This window comes from Dermacentor silvarum, chromosome 3 (assembly GCF_013339745.2).
Source record: "Dermacentor silvarum isolate Dsil-2018 chromosome 3, BIME_Dsil_1.4, whole genome shotgun sequence".
In the NCBI taxonomy this organism is placed as follows: Eukaryota; Metazoa; Arthropoda; class Arachnida; order Ixodida; family Ixodidae; genus Dermacentor; species Dermacentor silvarum.
This window is the reverse complement of record NC_051156.1, coordinates 197,958,736-197,984,476: the sequence shown is the minus strand read 5'-3', so window position 1 is coordinate 197,984,476 and position 25,741 is coordinate 197,958,736. Positions and strand designations below refer to the sequence as shown.

At 49.6% G+C, this 25,741-nt stretch overlaps 2 protein-coding genes across 5 annotated transcripts in view; both read left to right on the top strand.

The window, feature by feature from the left end:
• The window catches only part of LOC119446432 (mediator of RNA polymerase II transcription subunit 15), a 127,838-nt gene that overhangs the window by 67,683 nt on the left and 34,414 nt on the right, over positions 1-25,741 (top strand). The gene's annotated exons all lie outside the window — the stretch shown is intronic.
• Positions 4,111-9,853, top strand: LOC125944125 (uncharacterized). Its single transcript, XM_049664139.1, has one exon. The coding sequence runs from the start codon at positions 4,356-4,358 to the stop codon at positions 6,171-6,173; it is 1,818 nt and encodes a 605-aa protein (XP_049520096.1). The 5' UTR covers positions 4,111-4,355; the 3' UTR covers positions 6,174-9,853.

Genomic DNA, 25,741 nt, shown 5'->3' with positions numbered 1-25,741 from the left:
GGGTTAGTTAGCGACGAGGAAGGAGGTCATAGCGAGGAAGACGGAGAGGATTATGACTGACTGTTCGTGCGTCGCAAAAAGAGCCCAGAGAGAGAGAGAGAGAAAAGGGTTGGCAGCCGTAGAGAAGGACGAGGCAGGTTTTGTTTTCCCTCCGGTTATGGAAAGGAAGCGCGGAGGAGACGGATGGAACGAGGGACCTTACAGAACGGGACGGCAGGGGCGTTTCCGTATGCTCCGCTTTGCCGTCGCGATGCCACATGCATGAACGGTATAACTCTCTCTCACCCCTCTCGTCCGGTTGTGGTGCTTGTGGGCTACGCGATTCGGGTGCTCCCCCCCCCCCCCTCCCCCCCTCCCTGGGAACCGGTCTCCGCCGGCTTTTTTCGCACGTGACGACCGACGTGGTCGCGCCATACGGCACACACACCACGCGGCGGGCCGCCGTAGTATTATACGCACGGTCTCCTTCTTATGCCTTTTGTTTTGTTCTTTTCACTTTGATGCTGAACATTTCTTTCTTTCGCTGCTCAGCAGCTGAGCAAAGGAGAGATACAGAACTGCGGCACCTGGGCCGCGCTTCTTGCCTCTCTTGAAAGACGGTCGTCGCGAGTCTAGCCGTGCCTGTGTGCATCGGGCATAACGGGCTCCTTGTGAGCTGGTGCAGCTGGAAGTGCCTTTGCCGTTTGTCTCGCGTGGGCCTCAGCCGTGGAGCTAAAGGCACCGTCGGCAGATAACGGAGCTGCCGGTGTGCTACGTTTCCCACGCTGGTTTTCCTCTTTCTTTCTTTCTTTCTTTCTTTCTTTCTTTCTTTCTTTCTTTCTTTCTTTCTTTCTTTCTTTCTTTCTTCTTTTCTTTATCTCTTTCTTTTCTGTTGGAGGGTTCAATGCATGTCGCTGGTGACCGCTCATCATGCTCATCCGGTTTTGCTCAACTAGCCAATAAGCGTGCATTGAAAGTGATGTCACCAAAAGCGATCGTCCGAAAATACGCTCATGTTTCGCGATGTGACCCAAGGAGGGTTAAAATACTTTTGCGGAGATGACTGACTGTACGACGTTGCTATAGGCGCGCCAGCTCGACTTGACAGTACAGCGTTGATTGCGGCAGTAGAAGAGCGGCTAGGAGTCCATTGCCAGGGAGTCTATAAAAAATGGTCCGTATATAGGCACATGCCTCTTACGTCTATGGACGGTTGGTACAAGTTTATCTGAGCAATTCATCGACTCTCTGTGGGCCCTGTCCGGACTTACGGACTTAGGCCACGTATATCGGAATACAGCGCTGTGACTCATTTAGAGCTGACACGGATGCCACAATCTATTCGCAAGACTCTGAACTGCTCAGTGAGGACTACAGACGCCCTATCAACATCCATCCTTTGTTCGCGTGAAAATCACGGTGGCATCGTCGCGCGTGCGCAATCGTTGAATTACGCGTCGGTTCCAGAGGTCGTGTGAACTAACCTTTTCGCTATAGGAATTCAGTATTGACAAGGACGACAGCGTGTGCACGATGACGTCAAGTGCAGCGTCAATGCATGTGATATGTCGTCGAGGAGAGCAGCTCAGTCAGTGTAGCTTCGTTGCTTCATTTCCTGCGTCTGATCTCTACGAACGCCCGTATATACACGTGTTCACTTGGCGTTAAACAGAAAGCATGCAGCGTGCATAAAAGAAAACTTAACGTCAGTCGACATTTGCGTTTTCGCGACGTGACGGTGACGTATGCACAGGGGACGTGCAGTGGGACGCGTGGGCAATTGGAGGGTCGTCATCAGTAGTATATAGAGGTGGCAAAATAACGTAGCATTTAAGCATGTTCACGAAAGAGAGAGGCGGGGGAAAAAAAAAAAGGAAGGAAGAAAGGCACAGTATAATAGTCTTGCTTGACACTCGTCTTGAAGGCCATATAGGGCGTAATTCGCAAGGAGTCTGAAGTTGCATCTGTAATGCCCACGATTACCCCTTGACATTCAGTATTTCTATGCAGTCTGTAGGGCGTCGCGAGACGTTTTTCTTGGAATCGTTCGTGGCGCGGAGTGGGCTGCGATGAGCCAGCACTTTTTTTGGGGGAGAGCGCGACCGATATTGCGTGGCGGCATTTACAGCTCGCCGCTATAGCACCAGCGACTTCCGTTCGACCCGGTGCATATTAGTCGACGATATTAGCCACGAGATGTGCGATACATTATAAATTATGCACTTGTCTTAATTTTGGCTCGGGAAATGGCAGGCGTGTGGCATTTCGGCATTATTGGCATTATTGCCTTTGCGCGCGTACGGAAAATACATGCGTGCACCGGCGCCCCCAAGAAAGCAAACAAGTGTTATTTCAGCTACATATTTGTGTAGTACATAATTATTAATTAGTAATTTTTTTCTCCGAGCTGTACAGAGTTGAAAACTCACTCCATCGTTTGGAAAGTACGTGCTTTACGTTGCGTTTGCCGCGTATAAATCAGAAATTAGAGGTATAACACTTAGCCTATCAAAAGTTAAACGCTGCGGGCCTTCGGCGGACTAAAACGATAATCAGAGCTGGCCGAGCCACATTGCAGCTCGGCGAACGTCTGAATTTGCGCGAGGACATCCAACTGATTGTTAAGTGCCTGAATTTTTCTTACTCACTTTTTTAGTTAAATTGATCGTATAGGGGGTTGTTGTAAAGGCGGAATTGAAGTCGACCATCTGCGCTAGGCGCATGCTCCTGTTGCTAAAATTCTCCAGAAGTCATTCTACGCGAAAGGCATTGCGCCGCGTACACGTTATTGCCTGGGTCTTGCAGAAATCGCTTATTGTCCAGGACGCGCGAACTCTCAACGATGCCGAGCATGCACAATACAAGGGCGGTAGAATTACACGTCACTCGCATATACAGTCGAGCCCGGATATATAGCCTTATAACTATAGACCTTTAGTACGTCGTCCGAAGTGTCTTTATTTATTTCGCCCTCGCCTTGTTGCTGTGACGTCACACCCACCTACCGACGTCGAGGCTTCTCTTCGCGAAATTCGAGAATGTTTAACCTTATTTTATCCACTGCTAATCTCTTCCCCCCCCCCCCCCCCCCAAATGAATGATAAGAGTTTCGAAAGAATATTTTACGAGCCTGTAAGACTTGATTTAGCGTTTCCTTTCAGATGCACGTGATTGCATTAATTACACCCTACGCGTTCGAAACTGTGCACAGCCGCCGTCAGACTTAACGGAAGCAGTGAAGACAAGATTTCTACAGCGTCTTAAGTCAGACAAATGCGGTTGCAAATAATAAATCCCCCTGGGAGGACGATGCATTAAGCTTACGCACTTAAGGCACCCGATGCATGTATAGAAATAGCCGGCACCCTCCGTAGGAGACGCGGAAATGCACTTATTTATGGACAAATTAGTTTAGACTGATGAAATATTCTTTCGAAATTCGATTATCGTTAGTATCGAGGGGATATGTTGAATATATTAGAAGAAACAATTAATGTCAAAGTTCCACTTATTGAATTTTGTGCCCAAATCTCAGCGCCGGCACACGTAAGTGTCGCGTCACGTATTTCAAAGTATCTTTTTTTCTTTTGGTTCGTATTCGGCCACCATGTGACTCAATAAATGTTCGTGAAGCTTGCAAAGTTTAATATGGCTTACTTAGAATGTTGTCCATATCACCGATATGGAAAACAAACAAACAAATAAACAAACAAGAAAATGCTACGCATGGGCAGACGTCGGCCAGATTTACGATGTCACAGCGGGCTGGGGCCGGAACTTCCTATAGGCGGCGCTGCAATTCATTTTTCGTTTTTTTTTTTTTTTTTGCTTATATATCAAGTCACTTAATTCTCACGGTAAAAGTATCCTTTTTTTTTTCGATTTGCAGAAAAGGTAACTTGCTGATAGGGCTCCACTTATACCGTTCTCTATATATATATATATGTGCTCCTTTGATAATGTTTGTTTGGGTTAAGTATGGCGGAGGCTTTACGTCCTCGTCTGTGACGCCTCGGACCGCGTTTTCCTGGTAGCTAACGGTTGTCCATTGCTCGCGGAGGTCTAAGCCGTCCACGCTTGTTTTCTTTTTCTTTAAGATTTATTTTCGTTTCTCGACTCCAGGGGGCGAACCGGAGCGAACGTACCTCGCATGAGCTCCGTGAACAACCAATTTTGGTGGCGTGCAAACTACGTTCCGACCAAAATTCCTACGGTGTCAGGTCCCTGAAGCTACAGGCTCTCGCTGGACACCAGTTTCATCATCATCGGCCCACCGGGAGGGCCATTACGGCCCAAAACCCGTTCGGGCACACCGAACGACAGCCAGCCCTAACCAAGACTACGGCATCATCGCCTCGCCGCGCCGCAGCTGCACGATGCCGGACGACGCGGAGCCCCAAGGCCGCACCGAGGGCGGGTCAACCACCCCACCGACCCACCGGGTAAGCTCTTTTCAAGGCATGGACGTCGTTGAAGTAGAGGGAGAAGCTATTGCACCTGAAGAAGTAACTAAAGAAGCGGGCTGGCTCACCAGCCACCGCAATAGGAGTCGTAGAGCTATAGAGCAGTTCAGCATAATGGCTGATGAAACAAGCAAAACAACTGGCACTGGCGAAGCGCGTTCTGGTGCGTGCCAGAGCGCAGCGCGTACCACCAAGAAACCGAAGCCGCCGCGACAGCCACAACTTCCAAGGGAAGATATAAAGATCATCGTACGGCCCCGCGACGGGCTAAATGTCTCAAAACTAAGTGATGCGCAAATTCGAGATGAAGTATTGCGAGCCGCAGCAGTACCGATTGCAGAGGCGGAAGATGACATATATCGCTCCTGCGTGGAAAAAAATGTCATAGTAATCAGCACTCCGCGAATGGCAAATGCTGAGAAATACAACCGCATCAGGGAACTCCAAATTGGAGACACGCACTACGAAGCCACAGCCTACGCCGCCCCACCGGCAGACACCTACAAAGGCGTAATCCACAACATTCCGGACTACGACACTGCGGAGGACATCACCAAAAGTCTCATCTACAAGAAGAACCCCACCATCCTGCAGGCCCGTCGCATGGGCAACACCAACTCAGCCATCATCATCTTTGAAGGCCCAAATGTACCCTTCTACGTCTATTACAGAGGCGCCGAGTACCGCTGCTACCTCCACAAGAAAAAAGTCGAAGTGTGCGGAGCCTGCGGCCGGATCGGTCATCGCGCGGACGTGTGCCCTACCCCCGACAAGAAACAGTGCAAAGACTGTGGTGCCCAAAACCCTGCGGACAATCACAGCTGCAACCCTAAGTGCGCGCTGTGCGGTAAAGATCACCCCACGGGAGACAAGAGCTGCCAGAGACGCTTTCAGACGCCTTTCCTCATCAAACAGCGCCAGTGGGAAAAACAGCGACAACAACAACAACAAACCTTGCACAACCACAGCGGCGGCGGCGGCAGAGACCCATCGTTGCCACGTCAAGCAGACAAGCAGACAACGGCAGCCCAACGCCCATCCCGATCAAAATCGAGGGACACTGCTGCCGATCGCAAGGCATCCAGATCAAGATCCCCATCGGGACATAGACCCCAAGCTAAACAAGAAAGCAAGACTTCAACCAATAACAACAAGGTGAGCTGGGCAAATGTAGTCTCCCAGTCCGAACCCACTAAGATAGAAAACCCCACGCTCCCCTCTTCTCACGACAGCGAGCTAACTAAAATCAAACAAATGCTCGAAATTCTACTAACAGAGAATAAGGCCCTCAAGGCCGAGGTAGCCCAACTGAAGGCGACACCGCCGAAAGAAGTTGTACCCGCAGAACCAGAAACTGTCCATATAGAGATAGATGCACCTCCGGCAGTTGCAGAACCTACCACACAATACGCGCAGCCAGATTCCGATACAGAGAGCCTACCCGCGAAGCGCAGAGCGGTAGAACAATCCCCTCCTTCCCAAGGGACAACCGCCCACTCTGGCACCTCTAAGCGTAACATCAGGGAAGAGACGATCATAGAGGAAATCACCAGGGCCATTGATATCAAATTCGAGATAATGCATAAAACATTCCACACCATGATAACAAACCTTGCCGAAAGTTATAATGCCAGAATCGCGGTCCTCGAAAACGCCCAACAAAGGCCTAGCGTAGGGCCCATTAAAGTAACTAAGCCTTACAACCGCCCGACCAACGATGGCCTGGAATAGCGGTAAAAGCGCTATGTACGTCATATGGCAATGGAACTGCCGGGGATTCCGCCGCAAGCGAGGGAATCTCCAGCAGTTCTTACAAACTAAGGATTCCGAAGCTCCAGACATAATTGCCCTCCAAGAGACGGGGGGTCAGGCCAAATTATCAGGCTATGCGTCCTTCTGCTCCGATGTATCGGGCACAGGCAAAGCGCCAATCGCTACGCTAATCAAACGAAACATACCGGCACTCATACACGAGACCGGCATTGTGTGCGTAGAACACGTCCTAGTGGAAATTATTCCTACGGCAAAGCGAGGAACTGGCAGCCTGTTTGTGCTCAACGTATACAGCAAGCCTAAACAGCAACACAGATTCCTCAATCTATTCCGGAAAGCAGCACACATTGCAAACAAACAACCACTTGTCATACTAGGCGACTTCAATGCACACTCATCGGCATGGGGCTATCGCACCGATAACCGCAAAGGCCGTCAATTGTGGCTAGACGCGCAGCAGGAGCAACTCACGCTGCTCACAGATCCGACACAACCCACGCGCACAGGAAATAGCGTCTGCGTGGACACTACACCAGACCTAACCTTCACCAAAAACGTGTCAGGCGCCACATGGTTCAACACGCAAGAAAACTTGGGAAGTGACCACTTCATAGTGGCCACCAAAATCCGAACGGGACCCGCCAAACCTATCGGCAAACGAATCCACATCACGGACTGGGACAATTTTAGGCAACTACAAACAAACAAAAACGAACCTGCCGTTCCTGAGATTATAGACATTAAGGCATGGGTCGACAACTTACAACAAACCGTTAAGCAGGCGACCATAACCATACCAGAAGAAGCTAATATCCAGGCGGCAGATGCCAAGCTCCTCCACATGTGGGAAGCAAAAGCTAGCTTGGAAAGACGACTAAAACAACAGAAACTGAATAGATCCCTACGCAAACGCATATCGATCTTAAACAAACAAATTGAGGAATATGCTCACCAGCTAACCCGCCAAAACTGGCACAGTGCATGTGATGGAATGGAAGCGCAAATAGGCATGGCCAAAACATGGCGCATACTTAGATGTCTACTCGATCCCGAGAGCAGTAAAACTATGCAGGGGCATAATCTCAGCAAAATAATCCATAATTACCCGGGATCAGACACAGACTTAATTAACGAACTCAAGAATCTATACATCGGAAACCATTCCAAAATGCCCTTACCCGCATACACGGGAGAACCAAACCCAATAATCGACGAACCAATCACGGAAGCTGAAGTCCGTGAGGCCATACACGGTCTACGAACGCACTCCGCTCCGGGTCCGGACGGCGTAACAAACAAAACTATACGGAACCTGGACGATGACTCCATAGAAGCACTAACTAAGTATCTGAATAAGTGTTGGGAGACTGGCCACATCCCTCAACAGTGGAAGGAAGCTAAAATTGTGATGATACCAAAGCCGGGCAAGAGGTTGCAGCTACAGAACCTAAGACCCATCTCGCTCACCTCCTGCCTAGGGAAACTTCTGGAACACATCATCCTTACTCGCCTAAACAAACACATGGAAGCGCACGACCTGTACCCTCACACGATGATTGGATTCAGACCCAAGCTTTCCACGCAGGACATTATGCTTCAGATTAAGCACCAAATAATAGACGGTGATCAGAGCTCAGAACTTGATACCCGGGCCATTCTTGGCCTTGATCTAACCAAAGCCTTCGACAATGTTCATCACGAAGCCATCCTAACCCAGATAAACAAACTAGGAGTTGGCTCCAGAGCATACAATTATATAAAAGACTTTCTTACAGACAGGACAGCCACAATCACCGTCGGTGGGGTAACCTCGGAGAGCATTTCGCTCGGGAATCGAGGGACACCCCAGGGCTCGGTCCTGTCTCCCTACCTCTTCAACATGGCCATGCTAGAATTACCAAGCAAGCTAGCTAAAATCCCTAAACTACAGCATAGCTTATATGCAGACGACGTGACACTCTGGGTAACCGGAGGGAGTGACGGAGAAATCCAAGAAACCTTGCAAAGCGCGATCGAAGTCGTCACAGAATACGTAACACCTAAAGGACTCTCCTGCTCCCCGCAAAAGTCCGAGTTACTTCTGTATAGACCCACTTGCAGAGGCAGGAAAACTGTCACCACACCCCCTCAAATCATGCTCAAAGCTAACGACCAGGACATCCCAATAGTTCCGAGCATCAGGATCCTTGGACTCAGAATACAGGCAAATGGACACAACAACGAAGTGATAAAGGCACTAGACTCGCACGTACATCAAACAACAAGACTCATTTCGCGCATCGCCAACAGACACCACGGCATGAAAGAAACTAATTTACTCAGATTGGTACAGGCTTTTGTCATAAGCAGAATAGTGTACGCTAGCCCATTCCTGCAACTAAAGAATGATGAACGCTCCAAAATTAACCTCATGATCAGGCGAGCATACAAGCAGGCTCTACACCTACCAATTACGACCGCAAACGAAAAGTTTGAGGCTCTAGGAGTACACAATACTCTTGACGAGCTCATGGAAGCCCAACGAATTGCCCAACTGGAGAGACTCTCGCGTTCTCCGACGGGGCGACACATTCTCCAATCACTCGGGATTACATACAACACCCAATTCGGACCAAAGCGGGACATTCCCACAGAGTTAAGAAAACACATACACGTTCCACCATTACCTAAGAACACTCACCCTCTGCATAACCAAGAGCGCAGGCAGGAAAGAGCCAAATCCTTACAAAAACGCTTTGCAAACTCTCAGGACGTGGCCTATGTAGACGCAGCCGAGTATCGTGACCGAGACGTTATGACAGCGGCTGTACTAGATCAGCAAAATCAAATCATCGCTGCAAGCTCAGTTATTACAACCTCGCCGGAGGTCGGGGAGGAGGTCGCAATCGCCTTGGCGTGCGCTTCCTCCGCAGCCAAATTCATAGTCAGCGACTCAAAGACAGCTATACGAAATTTCGCGAAAGGGCGCATTTCGCCTGAAGCCCTCAAAATTCTGGCTAGGGTACCCGAGACCCGGCGCAGATGGACGCAACTGGTTTGGGCACCGGCGCACTCCGGTCTTCCGGGAAACGAAGCTGCTCACAGTGCGGCGCGAGAACTGGCAATCCGCGGCCGCACGACAACCTCTTGCGAGGAGCAGTTCGAATCCCTCCGCCGTTCAGGCAGGGACCGGATGGTATCCTACAAGGAAATTCTACAATTCTACCGCCAGGGCAGGAGGCATTACCCTGCCGCTCACAAAAATTTAGATAAAAAGCAATCGGTTACCTGGCGCCTTTTACAGACGCACACTTTCCCAAACCCAGTGACGTACAGTCACCTCTATCCTGGGCTATATACCGCAGATTGCAAATTATGCGCTGGTAGAGCCGATCTTCATCACATCATGTGGGCATGTCCCCTGATAAGGTACAAAAAACCCACTAGCTTATTGCCTCCCCTTCCCATCACTACCCTAGAGCAGTGGGAGACTGCACTGCTCAGCTCAGACCTGGATCTCCAACTCCGGGTCGTCCAGATGGCCGAAGACGCCGCCAAAGCACAAGGCCTGGCCGCCGCCTGAGGAAGAAGAGGAAGGGCCCTCCCACTCCCCTCCTCCCTAAACTCCATCTCGGACAAAATAAAGTTTATACTACTACTACTTCTCGACTGGCCGTTGAACCGGGAATGGGTCCCCGAGCGAGTCGCGCTTGCTTTTACTCTGCGCCGCGCGCGACGCGCGGAACCTGTCAACAACAAAAAAAGTCGTTTGCGGGGCCGCCTGTGTACAGGCGTGAGAGAAAAAAAAAAAGTTGCCAGAAATGGCTTTTCCTCACTGAACTGCGAGTCGTTAAAAGGCGCCCGGAATCTCCGCCCGTTGTTTTCTCTTCCTGCGAGATGTCGCTCTTTTCGTATTTTCTCAACGTCGAGACGTATATGCCGTGCACCGAACATGGGTGCACCACCGCCGCATTGGTATATATCTCGCAAATGTTGCTCTGGAGGACGAACGAACGAACGTTGAATAATTGATTGATCGCTCCTGATTCGGCACTTTGGAGACAAGCGAATACGGAGGCTCCATGCTTGGAGATGACCATGCAGTTTCTGACTGTATTCATTTTATTGCGAGAGCAATTATATGGACACTCTAAGCGAATTTTTGCCGTCGCCGTCGCCGTGAGGTTCCGTATAGACTCCACGGGCGATAAAACCGCGCGCCGTACGCTGTACGCGCGAGTGAAAGCATGCGACGATGAGCCGGCAATCGCGGCTCGCGCGCACACAAGGGCGGGAAGAGGGAAGGAAGCGTGCAGTCTTCCTGTCACGCACAACGCTCCGGAGGGAGGTGGAGGGGCCGCGCTTTACTGCGGCCGCGCGCTCCCGCCGGAATGGAAGGCTCCGGGGGAGGGGAGGCGCGTTCTGCGCCGCGACTGGCCGCCCGCGCGGATGTATCATGAAAGTCATCTGCGCGGGGACAGAGTCCGCCATCCCTGTGTTTTCGCGGCTATGATGCTAGCGCCGGCACGAAGCTCAATTCGCTCGCTGCTGCTGCCGCGCGTACTCCCTACAGCGTTTTGACAGCGAGTTTCGGCGGTCAAACGCGCGTGACACCATGCTTGTTAATTTATTTAGTGTGCCTATGTTTACAAGTTTACACGGCCGATAAAAACTACTATCCTTACTTTCTATAGTTGTATACACTAATTTGCAATCGCAATCGATGCTTCGCCTTTCGGGCGAAACTGAGACTTTTTTTTTTTTAACCGCTCATCAAATGATCGCTGCTCCTCGCCTATAGATATATGCCGACCTATCCCGTCGCATTGTTTCCTTTTATGTTTTTCGTTTTCCTACAGCCACATGCGCGGCGCCGTCATTATACGTATATATACGCGGTCATTGTGTGAATGCGGTACACGTTCCACGAAACGCCCGCTGGCTCGCCGAACCTATACCTTACGCTATGTCCGCGCATCGCGGCCAGACCTTTTACGCTCGTGTCCTATCGTGACGTGCGCGTAAGTGCTGCTCAAACACAGACGGGGACCTTCCCGCGGGAGTGCGCCTGCCCGTGGGCGCGCCGCGCTTCGATGTAGCCTCACGCGTTGCCGTCTGGTTGGTCGAAAAAAAGTAAAATAAACGAAACGTAATAAGAATAAACGCGGGAACGAAGACGCCCGTGCGTATAGCCCGCACGTAAAAGCTCTGTCGTGGATTGCGTGTGCGGCCAGATGGGCCCCGTGCTGCAGCCAGACGCGCAGGGGAAATGTCTACGCGGCGGCACTCTTCTAACGCGCAGCTCCCATTAATAAAGGACGCTAAAGAGGTCCGGCAGCGCTTTGCTTGTATCGGTGGTCACGCGTGTACGTCTATATATATATATATAGGAAGGTCTCTTCAGTTGCTAGAGCTGTGCGCCAAAGCTCTCTTAAAGGGGGGGGGGGGGGGGCTTTTACGCCGGCGCCAGCTGGCTAACAGCGCCCGGGTCTATAGCGAAACATATTGTGCAGAAACCATCGACGCGGTGATTGTAAGTGTAAGCGAATAGCCCGAACGAGCGAACGAGAGAGAGCGAGAAAACGAACGTTCTCGCCCTCGCCGAGTCCGACCGTCGACCACCATCGACCGATCACCGACCAACCACGAAAACAGCCGAAAGAGACAAAGACAAAGACAGCTATTCGCTTAAAAAAAAAGAAAAAGAAAAAAAAAACTGTCGGCTCTTGTTCTGTCCGGGCCCCAGTTGACTGCCAAGTTTATACGTATCAAGTGTGCGCGTGCACGGGCCAACAGCGGCAGTTCAATGAACCCTGAAGTGAAGCAGTGAGAAATTTAAGCTGATAAGATTTTCTCTTCAAACTTCTGTCTTCGTTAATCGTGCGGTAAGAGGTTGATCACAAGAAGGGAAAATCTTTCTTTCTTTCTTTTTCTGAAATTTTGCGCCGGAACCTGACTGCCGCCACGTTAAAGTGACGTCATCGGTGTCAGTATATTTTCTCGCGTTTAGGCATTTGTGGTTGTGGCCTCGCCACTAGTCTCTCGTTCTTGCGTGCCCTGTGGCCAAGCCTCCTCTCAAGTAGGTCGAGACTGGCTTCCAGTTGCACGGTCATGCAACAGTATACACTGTGCATGGGTTTGTCAGTTGAGTGGTAGGATAGTGTTGGTATCACGGGTCGGCCACAGGCCATGCTTATGAGTATGAATGTATAATGTAGCATGACCGCGGCGCGCTTGGAACTGCAGCAACAGCGAGTTGCGTGCACCAATCTGTGATTATAGGGCGCGAACGCATTCTTTCTCGCTTACAGACTCGCTTACGTCACGCGCCGGTTTGCTGAGACCCATTTCGCAGTTCTTTACGTGCCTTGGCTCTAACGCACTGTGAGATAGATGACTGCGCAAAGGTTTCTGCGGTTCAATATGGACCGTCGGCTAATGTTTTATACATTCAATTGAAATCATTATTGCCTTCGTATGCGAGTTTGAGTTGGACCACCACGCATCGGTGTCTATATTATAGTGTATGTACTTTTGCTGCTTGAGAATCAGGACGCCCAATCATAGACCTATACGTATGTAATACGAATGTATAGTTGTATGGTGTTGGGTTGCTAAGCACGAGGTCGCGGGTTCGAATCCCGGCCACGGCGGCCACATCTCGATGGGGACGAAACGCAAAAGCCTCATAACCAGACCGTGGTTTTTAATTGAAACTTAATACCCCGGAATTCAATTCGACTCTTAGGGTTCTTCGTTCGTAAGGCGTATGTACCATCACTCGACCGGCTTTGCATATATGTTCGCTGTCAGCATTGGTCGGCGCGTGTCCTTACGAACGGCTCTAGCGTACGCGAAACTGCTTTGCAAGTACGGCCCCAGATGTTTCCCGACCCTGCTGGGCCACACGGTAAACTCTTCACGTTTGTATATACGTCAGCCAGAGGGCTGCACAGATCGCGTTTGCCAAGCAGAATCGCTCCATACGTGTGGAAACGTCTCGTCGGACCGACACGCGCATCATTTTTTTTTTTTTACCTGCTCTGACGACGCGCTTGCGCAGTGCAGCGTGGTCATGTGACTTGTGCATATACGCATCGTCGCAGCAAGATCAACCTTCACACGCACCAGACGCAACGCTTGTCCTGTGTCGTATATACTCTGCTTGTACCAAAGTTGGTTTTGTGCTCCGTACTCGATACACCAAAAGACAGAGAGGTTCACAGGAAGATGCAGGAAGACGGATGCTTTGAGTGATCAACTGTGTTCGAACTATGGGGATCTTGCTGGAGTCACGCGTTTCGACGAAGGGACTCGCCCATGACGAAGACCCTCGTCAAAGCGCTGACTCGAGCGGCATCGATCCCTCGTGCGACCGCTGTTTGTTCACCGTATAATCGGTACGGATCTTAACCAACTGCTCCCAGCTGTCTACTTGTTTGACGAACAACCTCGTCCGCTTCTTCGATATATAACGGCATGGTCAAGCCTCCCGCTCACAAGCGCCGAGTAATTTAAAGAGCAGGCGGTGAGCATATGACTCGACCTCGGTTCCTCCCAGTTTTCTTTTGGCCTCGTCTACACTGCACGCAACTGCGGTGACGAGGCGGACCATAAACTCGCCGTACGCGTTTATATGCCACCGGCGGCACGGGTTTTAACGGCCTTCCGAACACATAAAGAAAAGGGGGATAGCCGGCGGGGCTGGTTCGCTTCTGCGCAGGCGCGGACTGCGGGGTCGCGTCGCTGTCGCGGCGATTGCTGCTTCTCGGAGGAGCATCACGCGGGTCGTGTCGTCGTCGGCGTACGGCGTCGCGTCGCCCGAGCGTGCGGCGCTACTTGGAAGATGGACTGGACCCCCCCTCCGCTTGCCTCCCCCGCACACGCACATAACGGTTCCCCTCGTATAGGCTGGTCGTTAGATTGCACCGAAATAAAGCCGCCGCCGCCGCAGTTTCGGTGCGAAGACGACGCCCGCGACAGCAGTATACCAACAACAGCAGAGAGGCCCTTGTGCAGTGCAGTGTATACTATATACCCTGGTCCCGTTGCGCTTTAATTATGTCTGAGCCTGTCCGCTGCCGCGGATTTGGAGACGGCTGCCCATTTGCTTCGGAACGTAAAAGTCTCGTCCTTGTATAAAGCCCGAACGAGAGACGGGGTCGTGCTAAAAGTGCACCACCCGAGGACGAAATTGCGTGCCGCGCTATATAGTATATGTAATCTGTGGTATCTTGGCGAATGGTGGACGGTACTGTGCGTCTGAGCGTATATATACTGGCGGACGGATTTTGAAATTAGACTTGCTCTTCATCCTGTAGGATAGAAAAAAGCGTGGAACTGCGGCACATTCTAGGCCTGCAGTGCACGGCAAAGCATCGCCTGCACGTTACGCGCTGGTGTTTCTGATGTCTACAAGCTTTTACGAAACTTTACGAATCTCTATCGTGTATGCGTGTGTCTGCGACTGTACGTGATATCTGTGCGTTTATGTGACCACTGTGAGCATTATAATTATCACTCAGCAGCTGGAGTTATAGCTGGGTTGGAATAAAAATGGGTTGGAGCGCATGCGGCAGGCATTGCCAAATCATATGACCGCGGCAACTTAGCTATCCTTGAAAATAAAAGTGTGCAGTCATTGCATTCTACCCGTACTAACGTGTGGGGCACAAACCTGGAGGTTAACAAAGGATCTCGAGAACAAGGTATAAGGACGGCACGAGGAGCAGTGGAACGAAATATGTTATGCTTAGCGTTAAGCAACAGGAAGGCATCGGTGTGCATGGATTAGAGATGAAACGGGAGTAGCGATATCGTAGTTGGAAAATGGAGCCGGGCAGGCCATTTAATGCATAGGACAGCTAACCGGTGGTCTATTCGCGTTACGGAGTGCGTGCCATGGAAGGAAAGCGCTGTCGAGGGGACGGCAAGGAATTAGGTGGTGTGATGAAATTAGAAAAGTTTGCAGGCACAACTTGGAATCAGCTAGCGCAAGACAGGGGTATATTGGAGATCGCTGGGAGAGACTTAGCTTCGTCCTGCAGTGGACATAAAAGTAAGACGATGATGATCTGGAGTAGCATGCCAGGCGATCAGCCGGGCTAACATATCATTAAAGTTTGTACCGCTCTCCCACCAAAGTTGTTGCCGCACATATAACCTTGGGCGCATGCAGTGATGTTCTCCATTTCGCTACCACGAGATTTCGCTACCACGAATGCATACATGCGCATGGGGATGAACTGAACTCATAACTATGTGCACTCTCTATCGATGACACAGTTGTGAGCGTATATGCAGCTTATATGGAAATCAAGTTTAGTTGACACCTGCTTGTGCCCTGTTAAAAGGCGCTGCCTAAATTTCGTGCTCATCAGTGTGATCACTATATGGTCTTGTATAACAACCCTTGTGTTTGCATACGATCATGGCCCTGGAGTATTGGATATTATCCGGATGATGGATAATACGTGGTATGATTCCGTGGGACCACGTGAAGCTTATTGGGTGTGCAGATAGTTCGGCCTATCATTGATGCCATGTGTGATTACTATCATTTGAGATGACTGCATATACGGAGGTTCTGCGGCCTCCGCATGTAGCAATGGGTGGAACATTGGGTGTATAAGCATTTTTTTTATATGGCATCGATGCAGATTCATTTTCCCGGAATCTGCTCTCGCCTCTTGCCTTTCTCTCGTTTCTCTCTCTCTCTTGTCCATATACGGCGGCATTCCGTGAGGCTATCGGCCTTGGAGACGCCACGCCCACGCACTATATACTGTATGGTATCGATACTGGAATGTCTCTACAGCCAATAATACACCTACCATTAAGTATACGCCTACCCATTGAAACTCCCTACAACTTGCAAGGTGCTTTATGGCCATCCCTGGCCCTTGCGCGCGCCACTAAAAACCGCACATCATCATCATACTGGAATGACCGTTTGCACGTGGGATCAGCAAGTTCCCACGTCGTTCGCGCATACCTTCGGGATGGCGAACGGGGTCAATCAACTTCGTGCGACTGGCGGCGACGGTGCACCGAACGCCGTTGCTTGAGCGTTTCTTTCTTTTTTTGCTCTTCTTTTTTGCCTTTCGGTGTCGACCTGTCTTAGCTGGAAAGGACACGTGGTCGCGTTTGCGTGCAGCGGGACGGGAATAACAAAAAAAAAAAAAAAAAGGCATGCCATCCGCGGCGGCGCAGGAATAGAAGCAGCGTGAATGAAACGAGAACATTCCACTTTGAAGAAAAGGACAGCACGGCAGTGAGACAGACAGCCAGACAAACAAAAATGAACTAGCCCGCGCGTGTCTGCCTGGTCCCGAGGAAAGGTCCGGGCGGCGTCTCGAAACTGGAGCGGCGTCTGGTCTGGTCGGGTTTGCGGAGTCACTGTATATGCAGGCCTGCCCGCTGTTGGCCTGCATGCCGGCTCGCGCACGTGTCTCTCGCGTGCGTGTTGTGTGCGTTCTCCTGTGTACTCTGGTGGGTCATCCCTCGAAGAGCGTGTATAGCCTCCGAGATGCCCGAGCTGCGCGTGCGTTGAAGATCTTTGAGCCGCACTATACGTACGTCGCCCTGTAGCGTCGTACAAACGCGCGACGTTCATATATAGGGGTGCCAATCGAGGTCACCGGATCGAACTGCTTGTCAAACCAACGCTCGACCTATAACGACGAAAATAGCGTCTAGGATAATATTCTGCGCAGCCTCTTCCGGGCTGTGCGAGCGCACTGCTTCTTTTTCGCCCGCTCTTTCGAGTGCGAAGAATGTCGCTGTGCAAGTTGTCTGTGAATACATTGAGACTGCCTGAATGCATTTACAGAGCACTGGAAACTCCCTGTACCCGGAAAGTAGAATGAAACTTGAAACATTTTTTGCGCATGTGTCATAGTCATGCGGTGTCGTCAATAGCCATGTTGTAATGCATACTGCTGCTAGCTCGTCAAGCGTGCGTGCCTGCATATAGTATAGACAGTAAAGCCTCGTTATAACGAAGTTGAAGGGGAAGCCAGAATTACCTCGTTATATCCAGTATTTCATGTACTGCACCATGAATCTCTTTGGGGAATTCAAGGGGAAGTTTACTTACTTCGTTGTATACATTCCATTAGGTCGTATATTCCGTTTCGTTATAGCGAGGTCGAAGGACCGCTCAGCGGCGTTCAATTGGACATTAACGCTTTCGCATTCACAACTCATAAGAAGTGCTTAGATGTACTCGGATTTTTTATAGAAGCGTTCGCTTGTTTGCTTACATTGTGTGAGGTTTCAAACCCCTCCCAACTCTAGAAAAAAGAAGTATACTGGAAAACGCCAGAGTGCTCTGTAATATATAATATTTGTTTTGATTTACTGCAACGCTTGTTCACGCATCTACGAACCATGTTCGGTTTCGGTACCCAGAACATGGATACGTTATGACGTCATACACCGGCTCTTTTCAGTACCATGCGATTACTTCAAGTTTGAAGTTTATTTCACCACAGTGTTTCAATGTTTCCATTTTTTTATATTCATACTTCGGCTGCCACGCGCGAACGCGGACAAAAAGAAACGCTCGCAGCGCTCTTCTTTACTCATTATTATTATTTTTTTAATTGAGCAACGTCATTATGCCTAGCCATACTGCAACGCAATGTGAGCAACTTTTGCTTGGTCTCATGACGTCAGGGTAACGTCGAGGCCAACTTTAGCATAAAGTAAAATATATATATTCTTTGCCAATTAACCTTGCGTAATACTCGCCAAGTGCCCATCCTTTTACACGCAAGGAACGTGGAGTACGGTTTCTATACAATATCTCAAAGTATGCGTCAGTGCCCGTCTCGTGGCGCGGACAGCTATATATATATATATATATATATATATACATACATACATACATACATACATACATACATACATACATACATACATACATACATACATACATACATACATACATACATACATACATACATAGTGCGTGTGTCGCGGCGCACACCTATCCGTCGCGACGGTTTTCCCCGTTCGCGTTCATCTCTGTATAATCCTTTTATTTCGTCGATGGTTATCCTCGGCTTATTTTTTCTCGTAGCTTTCTCTACGCGCGCCAGCTCAAGCCTCGCGTTGCTGCGCTCGCGCCTCTGTGCTGCGTGGCCGCCGAATCGTGCGCCGATATCGGAATCCCTCGGAGGCGCGCAAATCCTGTACCCCCCATCTAAGCACACACACACGCACTGGCGCGCACTGCTTCTTCTCATCCCAGGCACACACACGCCATGGCTGTCCCTTTCCTCGTGATTAGTTTTCCGCGAGGCGATGTGTCTGCCCTTGCCTGTCGATCGACGCGCACGCTGCGCCAGAAGAATCGATACGCGCTGGTGCAAGAAGAGGGGGAGGGCGAAATGGATGAATGATTGAGCGTCGCATCGGCTTTTACAGCGGCGGCCGCCCTCCCTCCCGGAACTCCGCGCTTCTCGTTTCGTACCCTCCCTCCCTCGCTCCCGCCAGCTTCTTCTTCTCTTTCTGGTGGGGACGAATTTCTTTAATGCTGCAGTTTAAAGAGGCGCCAAGCTTGGAGCTGCACTAAATCGTTCATTGGCTGAGGCGCTCCACGTTACGTATAAATACAGCCGCGGGCGGTCGAGGATGCATGAGACGGGAATTGATGCGGGGCTGCACTAAACGAGTCGAGTCTGGTGAGAAGTGTCCTCTCACCCGCCCCGATGGATCATTGGCTAATGCAATTCTACGCGCACGTGCGGCGCAAGAGGACGAGGATTTCTAAATGTTTGTCTCGTGTACGTAGGGTCGTCCTTGTGAGGAAAAAAAAATAAAAAATCTACGCGAAACTTGTTTGGTTGAGTCCCTTTTGGTTCCTTCAGAAAGCGGTGTGATGCTTATTGGTAAGCGCCAACTAGCCAGGAGTGGACACACGTATATATATATATATATATATATATATATATATAGCGCTGGTGCGCGACCATGCCACCCGTGCTTACGTTTTTATGCGGTCTGTCTGGCTATATACACCAAGCCTTCATTCAGGCTAAAGCTTGCCTCTTTGGAGTGTTCCAGTCATTCCAACAATCCAGGTCAAAGACAAGAATTATGCTATATGCCACACGCGGTTCTTAAAGATTCCGTAAAATTATGAAAAAGAAAACAAACAAAACAAGACTAATGATCACCCCGTATATGCTGGCACCTTCGTACACGCACACACGCCTTCAGCAATCATTCCAGCTTGCGTGATTGACGGCCGCGGAGGCTTTAGAGCGTGGCGACTGCATGTGTGTGCCTCAACTTGCATGATGTGTATGCGCGGGGCGGAAGGCATTCCACGGTATAAACATCGGCTAAACTGAACATGACGTTCTGCAAGAACTGGATCCGACCACGGACTCATAGTGAGACGCTTTCTTCTTAAACCATTTTTCAAAATTGTTGTCGGCCTTTTCATTTTCTTCTGGCCTTCTCCGTTTAGTGTCTTTTCATCTCCCCCTCCATGAAGAGTTAGGTACGGCAAGACTTGTCGGCTTTATAAGGTAAAGACCTCTCTGTGAACAGGCGCACTCAACCTATACCATGAAGCTTAGCTTTAATTGTGAGGCTTGCTGTATAAGCGTGAGCCGTTAGGCGCATTTATGCAGACAACAGCTTTAATTGTGTCCGTGGCTTGCGAACAGACGTATGAGCTCTGAAACGTTATTAACGTTTGACTAGGTTGCTCACGGCACTCGCTTGTGTCACGATAGCTGAAATACCGAGTATGGATGCGTATGACGAGTACAACATCAATATTTTTAAATACTTCTTGAAGGATCCCGGTAGGCCCTTAGCTGCAGTAACATGGTGGAAAGGGCGGGGGGTCACCCTCCCCGGGACAAGCGGAAAGGCACTCATACAGTAGAATCCGGATATATCGAATCTGAAGGGGATCAGAAAAGAGTTCCATATATAGGTTTTTCGAATATAAAATACAAATTTTATTTAAAATTTTCAAGGTTTCTACTGCTGTTCGTTATGCACAATAATTCGTTATATATGGGTTCGATATATCCGGGTTTGACTGTATATGGACAAATTTGTTTAGACTGATGAAATGCGTCTCTCATCGGGAAAGCGCGTTTCGACACTCGGGGCTGTGCGCTGGCTGTGGTGATATGAATCGATACACTTCGGAACTTCTCGCAGCTAGTTGGTCTATCGATATTTCGTTTCTCTAAGCCTTTTCTTTCCCTTAGTTGTGAATTGCTGACCCATATATGCTTTCTCCGGCTTCAATGTCTGCCTGCTTCTAACCTAACCTAACCTAACCGAATTACCAACAAAAGTTCGAGCGCCTCGGTTCCCCTTATTTTTCGTGCTCTACGCCTCGAGTGGGTATTTTTTGGCGGATCTGTCTTTCATTAGTGGACGTGGCTGCCATGCGACGCGGAGGTTGCGGTGATGACGCTCTTCTCTCTCCGGCTCTCCGGAGGGGGTTGCGAATAATCGGCTCCGATAATCGAAGCCGATCGATCGTCTCCCGCTCCCGCACGCCACCGACTGCTGTGTGTATACGTTTCCACGTGGCCCGCGCTTTATTATAGCTGTTGTCCTATATGGCCCCGCGTTTCTGTAAGACGACTGTCCCGGATCTTTAACCCGTTTTAGTTAGGGTGTACACATTCCTGTGTATATACGCGTTACTAAAACTTTCTATAGCGAGCTAGCTCATGCTTTCCTTTCCTGACGATCTTCAGTTCCGCAATTATACAACGTGACCCCTATAATGTCAGTCATTTAAAAGCCGATTAGTGCAATTTTCTGTATAATGATCGCGTTGGCGATTAACGCGTGGCTGCTTCTATGAAGCTCGGCCCGTATAAAATATTTGTCATTTTATCTCGAATGGCCGATATTTTCGATGGCCTGATACAGCTATAGCCGTCGCAGGAACATGTGGTATGTGAGTATATTTACTGCGACGTTGCTTGGGGCTGTTTCTTTTTTCTTTCATTTTCTTTCTTTTCTTGTGAGACCCTATATTTTAAATTTTTTTTTTGGCGATATCTTTATCCTCATTCTGTATTGCCGCCACCGACGATTTTTCTTTCGCAACGCAGTTAGGGTTCGTGCGTCGCCTTTATAAACCGCTTTCAAGTAGAAACAGTAGGGCCGGGAGTGATGAAAACCGTTGCGACACCGCCATTACTTTTATTGCAGCCTTATACAATGGCGAGGCGGGCGCAGTACATGTACAGGCGTGAGCCGGGCTTCTTCCACTGCATCGAAGCATGTACGCGCGCGCCATCCGAACGCCGGGAGATTTCCATATCGAAATTGAAAAATCAGAAGCCGGCGTGTTTCTTTCCTAAAAAAGGGAACCTCGTTCTCTCCCGTTTCTTGCGTAGTCTTTCTTTCTTTTCTTCTTATTATTCTTTTCATTTGCCGCTCTTCGTCGTGGTGACTGCAAATTCGATAGATTGCGTATACTTCATGAAGGTATAGAGTCGTGTATATAGCTTGATCGGATGCGCGGTGTTGTAACCCAGCCATTCGGGAGCGATTCGATATAGCCTCCGGCCGAATGCCATGTTTCGCATTGTTGCAGCTGCTTGCGTCGACGACGACTTTGATCGTATTATTCTGTCCCTTCTGTTTTTCTTTCTTATCTATACCTTTTCTTATTGCGTATATAGATCGAGTCTTTCTGTTGTCATCACGTCGTCCATGCCCTTCGGAGAGTTTCATGCTACGCTCGCTAGGGGCAAATCTTGGCGCTAGTGTCTGCGTGAGACGGCGGCAAAGCCGCACCGAAGCGAGGGCGTGGTGGCGTCGACTGACGAACATTTTGCGCACTTTATAAACATGACGGCACTCCGTTACACAGTGTACCAGAAGACTGTAACCCCGTGTACTGTAGCTTCCGAGATCGGGCGGCGCCTGATTCCCGATCTCGGAGGCTTTGCGTCTCAGTTGCTATGCAGTGGGGCATATGCACTCGGCATTCGCATTGCGCTGCTTTGAAAAAATAGGCATTTGTTCATCGCATTTTTAGTCTTTTTGTGTTCTGTTTTTTGGCACAGCGTGAAGAGCGCGTGCACACGCTAATGTATACAAGCTGCTCCGACAGGTTGCCACAGGCAAACCATGCAGGAAAAAAAATTTTAATTTGTTTCTTTGCTTCTTTCAAATACGGTGAGCACGTTCGTGTGCGGCGGAGCAGTGCATGGTGTTGCCCGCTTGCATTGTACACGCACCACCTTCGGCAAACGTCTAAATATAACTCTGTCGCTGTGTGTGCCCGCCACGTGGTAGCGGCTTATACCTGCGACAACAATGGGTCGCGCCTTTTGTCCAGTGTTTCTTTTTCTCGCCTCGCCTTCCTCGTCTCCTTCAGTCCCTACATCCATTGTCACGACGTCGCGGCACTTCCAAGCTCCTCGCGTTGTTTCGGTCACCACCGCTGGATTAGAGAAAACACAAAAAAGAAAGAAATACCAAAAATGAAAGAAAGAAAACAATAATAATAATACGAAAGAAAGAAGCGCGCAGAACAAAGTTTTTTTTTTTTTCTTTTTTTTTGATCGAACGGCTGTGGCTGTTCACGTCCGATATTCTCCCTGCAGGCCTTTCAAATTGCCCGCTGCAGTATATAGGCGTTGGCGCGTCACCTTTAGTTGGTTTTTCCAATGTCCCCGGCCCTCTGCTACTTTGTTGTCGTTTCTTTTTCTTTTTCTTTCTGCGATCTTTCTGCTTGTTTCGTTCGCTCGCAAATATTTGACGATAATAATAAACTTGCTTGTCTTGAAGAAGGACACCACGTATTCCGAATTTTACTTGCGCGGGTGCGCGCGGTACGAGATTAAAGGTGTCTTTCTTCACCGCGCGCCTTTGGCGAGCCGATCGATGTCACCCTGGCGCAATTCTGCGCACTTAAACCCTTTGTTTTCGCTTACAGCGCCTAGGTCGCGGGTTCGAGTTCCCTACCGCAGCGCAACGCGACAAGCTAGGAGATCGCGAACTGACACGTTGTGCGTTGTATCTTCTGTCCTCGGCTTGCTGTGCCTTAGACAGTGCATTACCTCCGAGATAGTCGGCGCCGAGGAGCTCGGGGTTAGCGATGAAACATGTTAATGCATTCGTTACTGATGAAGGCGTTAACTCTGCGGGAGGCGCAACTGTAAGAAGTTCATTAAAAATATATTAAAGCGAGGGAGATGGAAAGAACATATAGAAGGAAAACAAACAGATGTTAGGATAGGGCCCGCTCGAGCGCTCTTTTGAAACTATATTTGCATACTTTGGTAAAAAGAAGTCGCTTTATGTAGCGGAGAAAAATGAAGGCCGAACTTCCGTTTTGAAATTCGCGCCGCAACCTCTGCGTCGGCGTTTACGTCATCGGTTTCAAAGTATTTTGTCATTTATGGGCCGTTATGCTCTCTTCGCTTGCTTTAGAACGTAACGGGGCATTTCTTTGGCGATAAACAAGTCTGATAAGCTACAGGCGCCGTCAAAATCCGTGATGCCATGGCGAGCTAGTGCGAGAACCTCTCACAAATGGCCGGCTACTTCGCTGTTGCAGAAGTGTAATTACCTGATGCTGCATTACTTATAGTCTTTATCCTTTTTAACCATAGAAATCCGGGTGCGTTATTTTCTGCTATAGATGCATGGTGTCCAATACCACCCCCCCCCCCCCCCCCCCCCCCCACACACACACACACACAGCCACATCGTATATCATTGTTTGTTGGCATCTTATTATATGACTAATTGAAATCGTGCCCCTCGGTTTCCTTTCCTCTCGTTCATATATATATATATATATATATATATATATATATATATAGCAACTGACCATGGTCTGCTGTGGACCACCGTCACTAGCACTTCGTTTCTCACAAGAGGCAGGACGTGTGTTGAGCGAGCGAGCACTTTGCAATGTGGTGAACGCGGTTTACACCATTAATCCGGGACCTCGAAGAGGCGCTTCGTAATGCTAGCGCACTCTCACTCTAGAATTTACCGCTAAATCGCCACGAATTTTCTTTACTTTTTATTTTACTTTTTTTTTCGCTCCTTCGGTATCTTCTCTGTCTACATACTTGCTATTCCGCACGAATGGCGCCTCCAAAGTCTTCCTATATATATATATACTCGAAACGATCAAATTACAACAGCAGAATGCCATCAAGCACACACATAGCCGTAACCGTGCAGGCCTGCCTTCGCGCTAGTCTCTCTCTCTCTCTCTCTCTCTCTCTATATATATATATATATATATATATATATCTGTATGCATGCGCAAGCGAGCGAGCCGTCACGCTTCGGCCTCGGTGAATTCTGTTGCGATTTTGCTATAGTGTATTTAATAAACGTAGCGCGCGACGGTAACTCCGCCCATGTGTCGCTGTTGACGCTGCCGCTGAGTCGTCCATTTTTTAACCTCCTCCTCCTCTTATCCGTCGCCCTCTCTGTCGCGAAGCCCAGCACTGTTGCTCAGTGCGCGATCGATTCGCTAAGCCCGACAAACGAAAAAAAAAAAAAAAGAAAAAAAAAACAGAGGGGGGGGGGGGGGAGAAAGGGTGTGTTACGAAAGGGGTTCGTGGGGAGCGTGGTAACGGGATACAGGGATTGAGAGAAAGGGAACAAAAATAGGGGAGAGGGTGGTGTTGTGTGTTCGCTTGTGCTGCTGTCGTTGCCGATGCCGTCGAGAGCACTGCAGGAATGTCAAGCGCGCGGCGATCGAGCGATTTGAGTTGCGTGCCCGCCTGCGCTTCGGCGCTGAGCGTTGCGGCAGTTTCTTTTTTTCTTTTTTTTTTCCTTATTTATTTTCTTTCACTTATTTTTGTCCCCCGCGTCGTTGACTGGCGGGGCTATATCGAGCGCCGGCCCGTAACTTCTCTCTCGCTAATTCGGTGCAGCGCGCGGCGTACGTAGGAACCGAGAAACTTGCTTGCGTATATATAGGCAAAGAAGCCATGCCGCGCTCCCATAAACCCCACCGCTGTACTGTATAGTCTCTCGAGTGCACGCTTGACGGTGGGCGGACCTAATAGCGGCGCAATATTTTTTTCTGGCTGGGACTTGATCACAAACGCTGACTCTGGCGCTCGCCGATTGTGGACGCTACATATATCTGGCATTCGAGTCTCTCTCTCTCTCTCTCCTCAGATGAAACGACTCTGATAACATTTTCTCGTTGAGATCAATAATACTGCTGCACGAGTTTCATCCGCAGGCTGCAGTATTCGCAGAGGGCATTGTCGATATTGACGGCAACGACGCTGTGGCAGCCACGTGACGACATCTTCCCTCACTCTCTTCACTATGGCCGTGGCTATTTTTTTGTAGTTCTTGTTTAATAATTGCAACGGTATAGGGCTACTTCTATAAGTGGATAAGGCCCGGCCGCAGCCGTACACGGTGCGGTGTCTGCAAATTCGGGAACGGAGTATGATTCAAATAATCCGCTCTTTTCTTGCTGGGTTTCGTCCGGCGCTGCGCTTTATTGCTGCGGCCGTGCGGATATACGCTTGGGAACTGCCGAGCTTGCGCAGTTC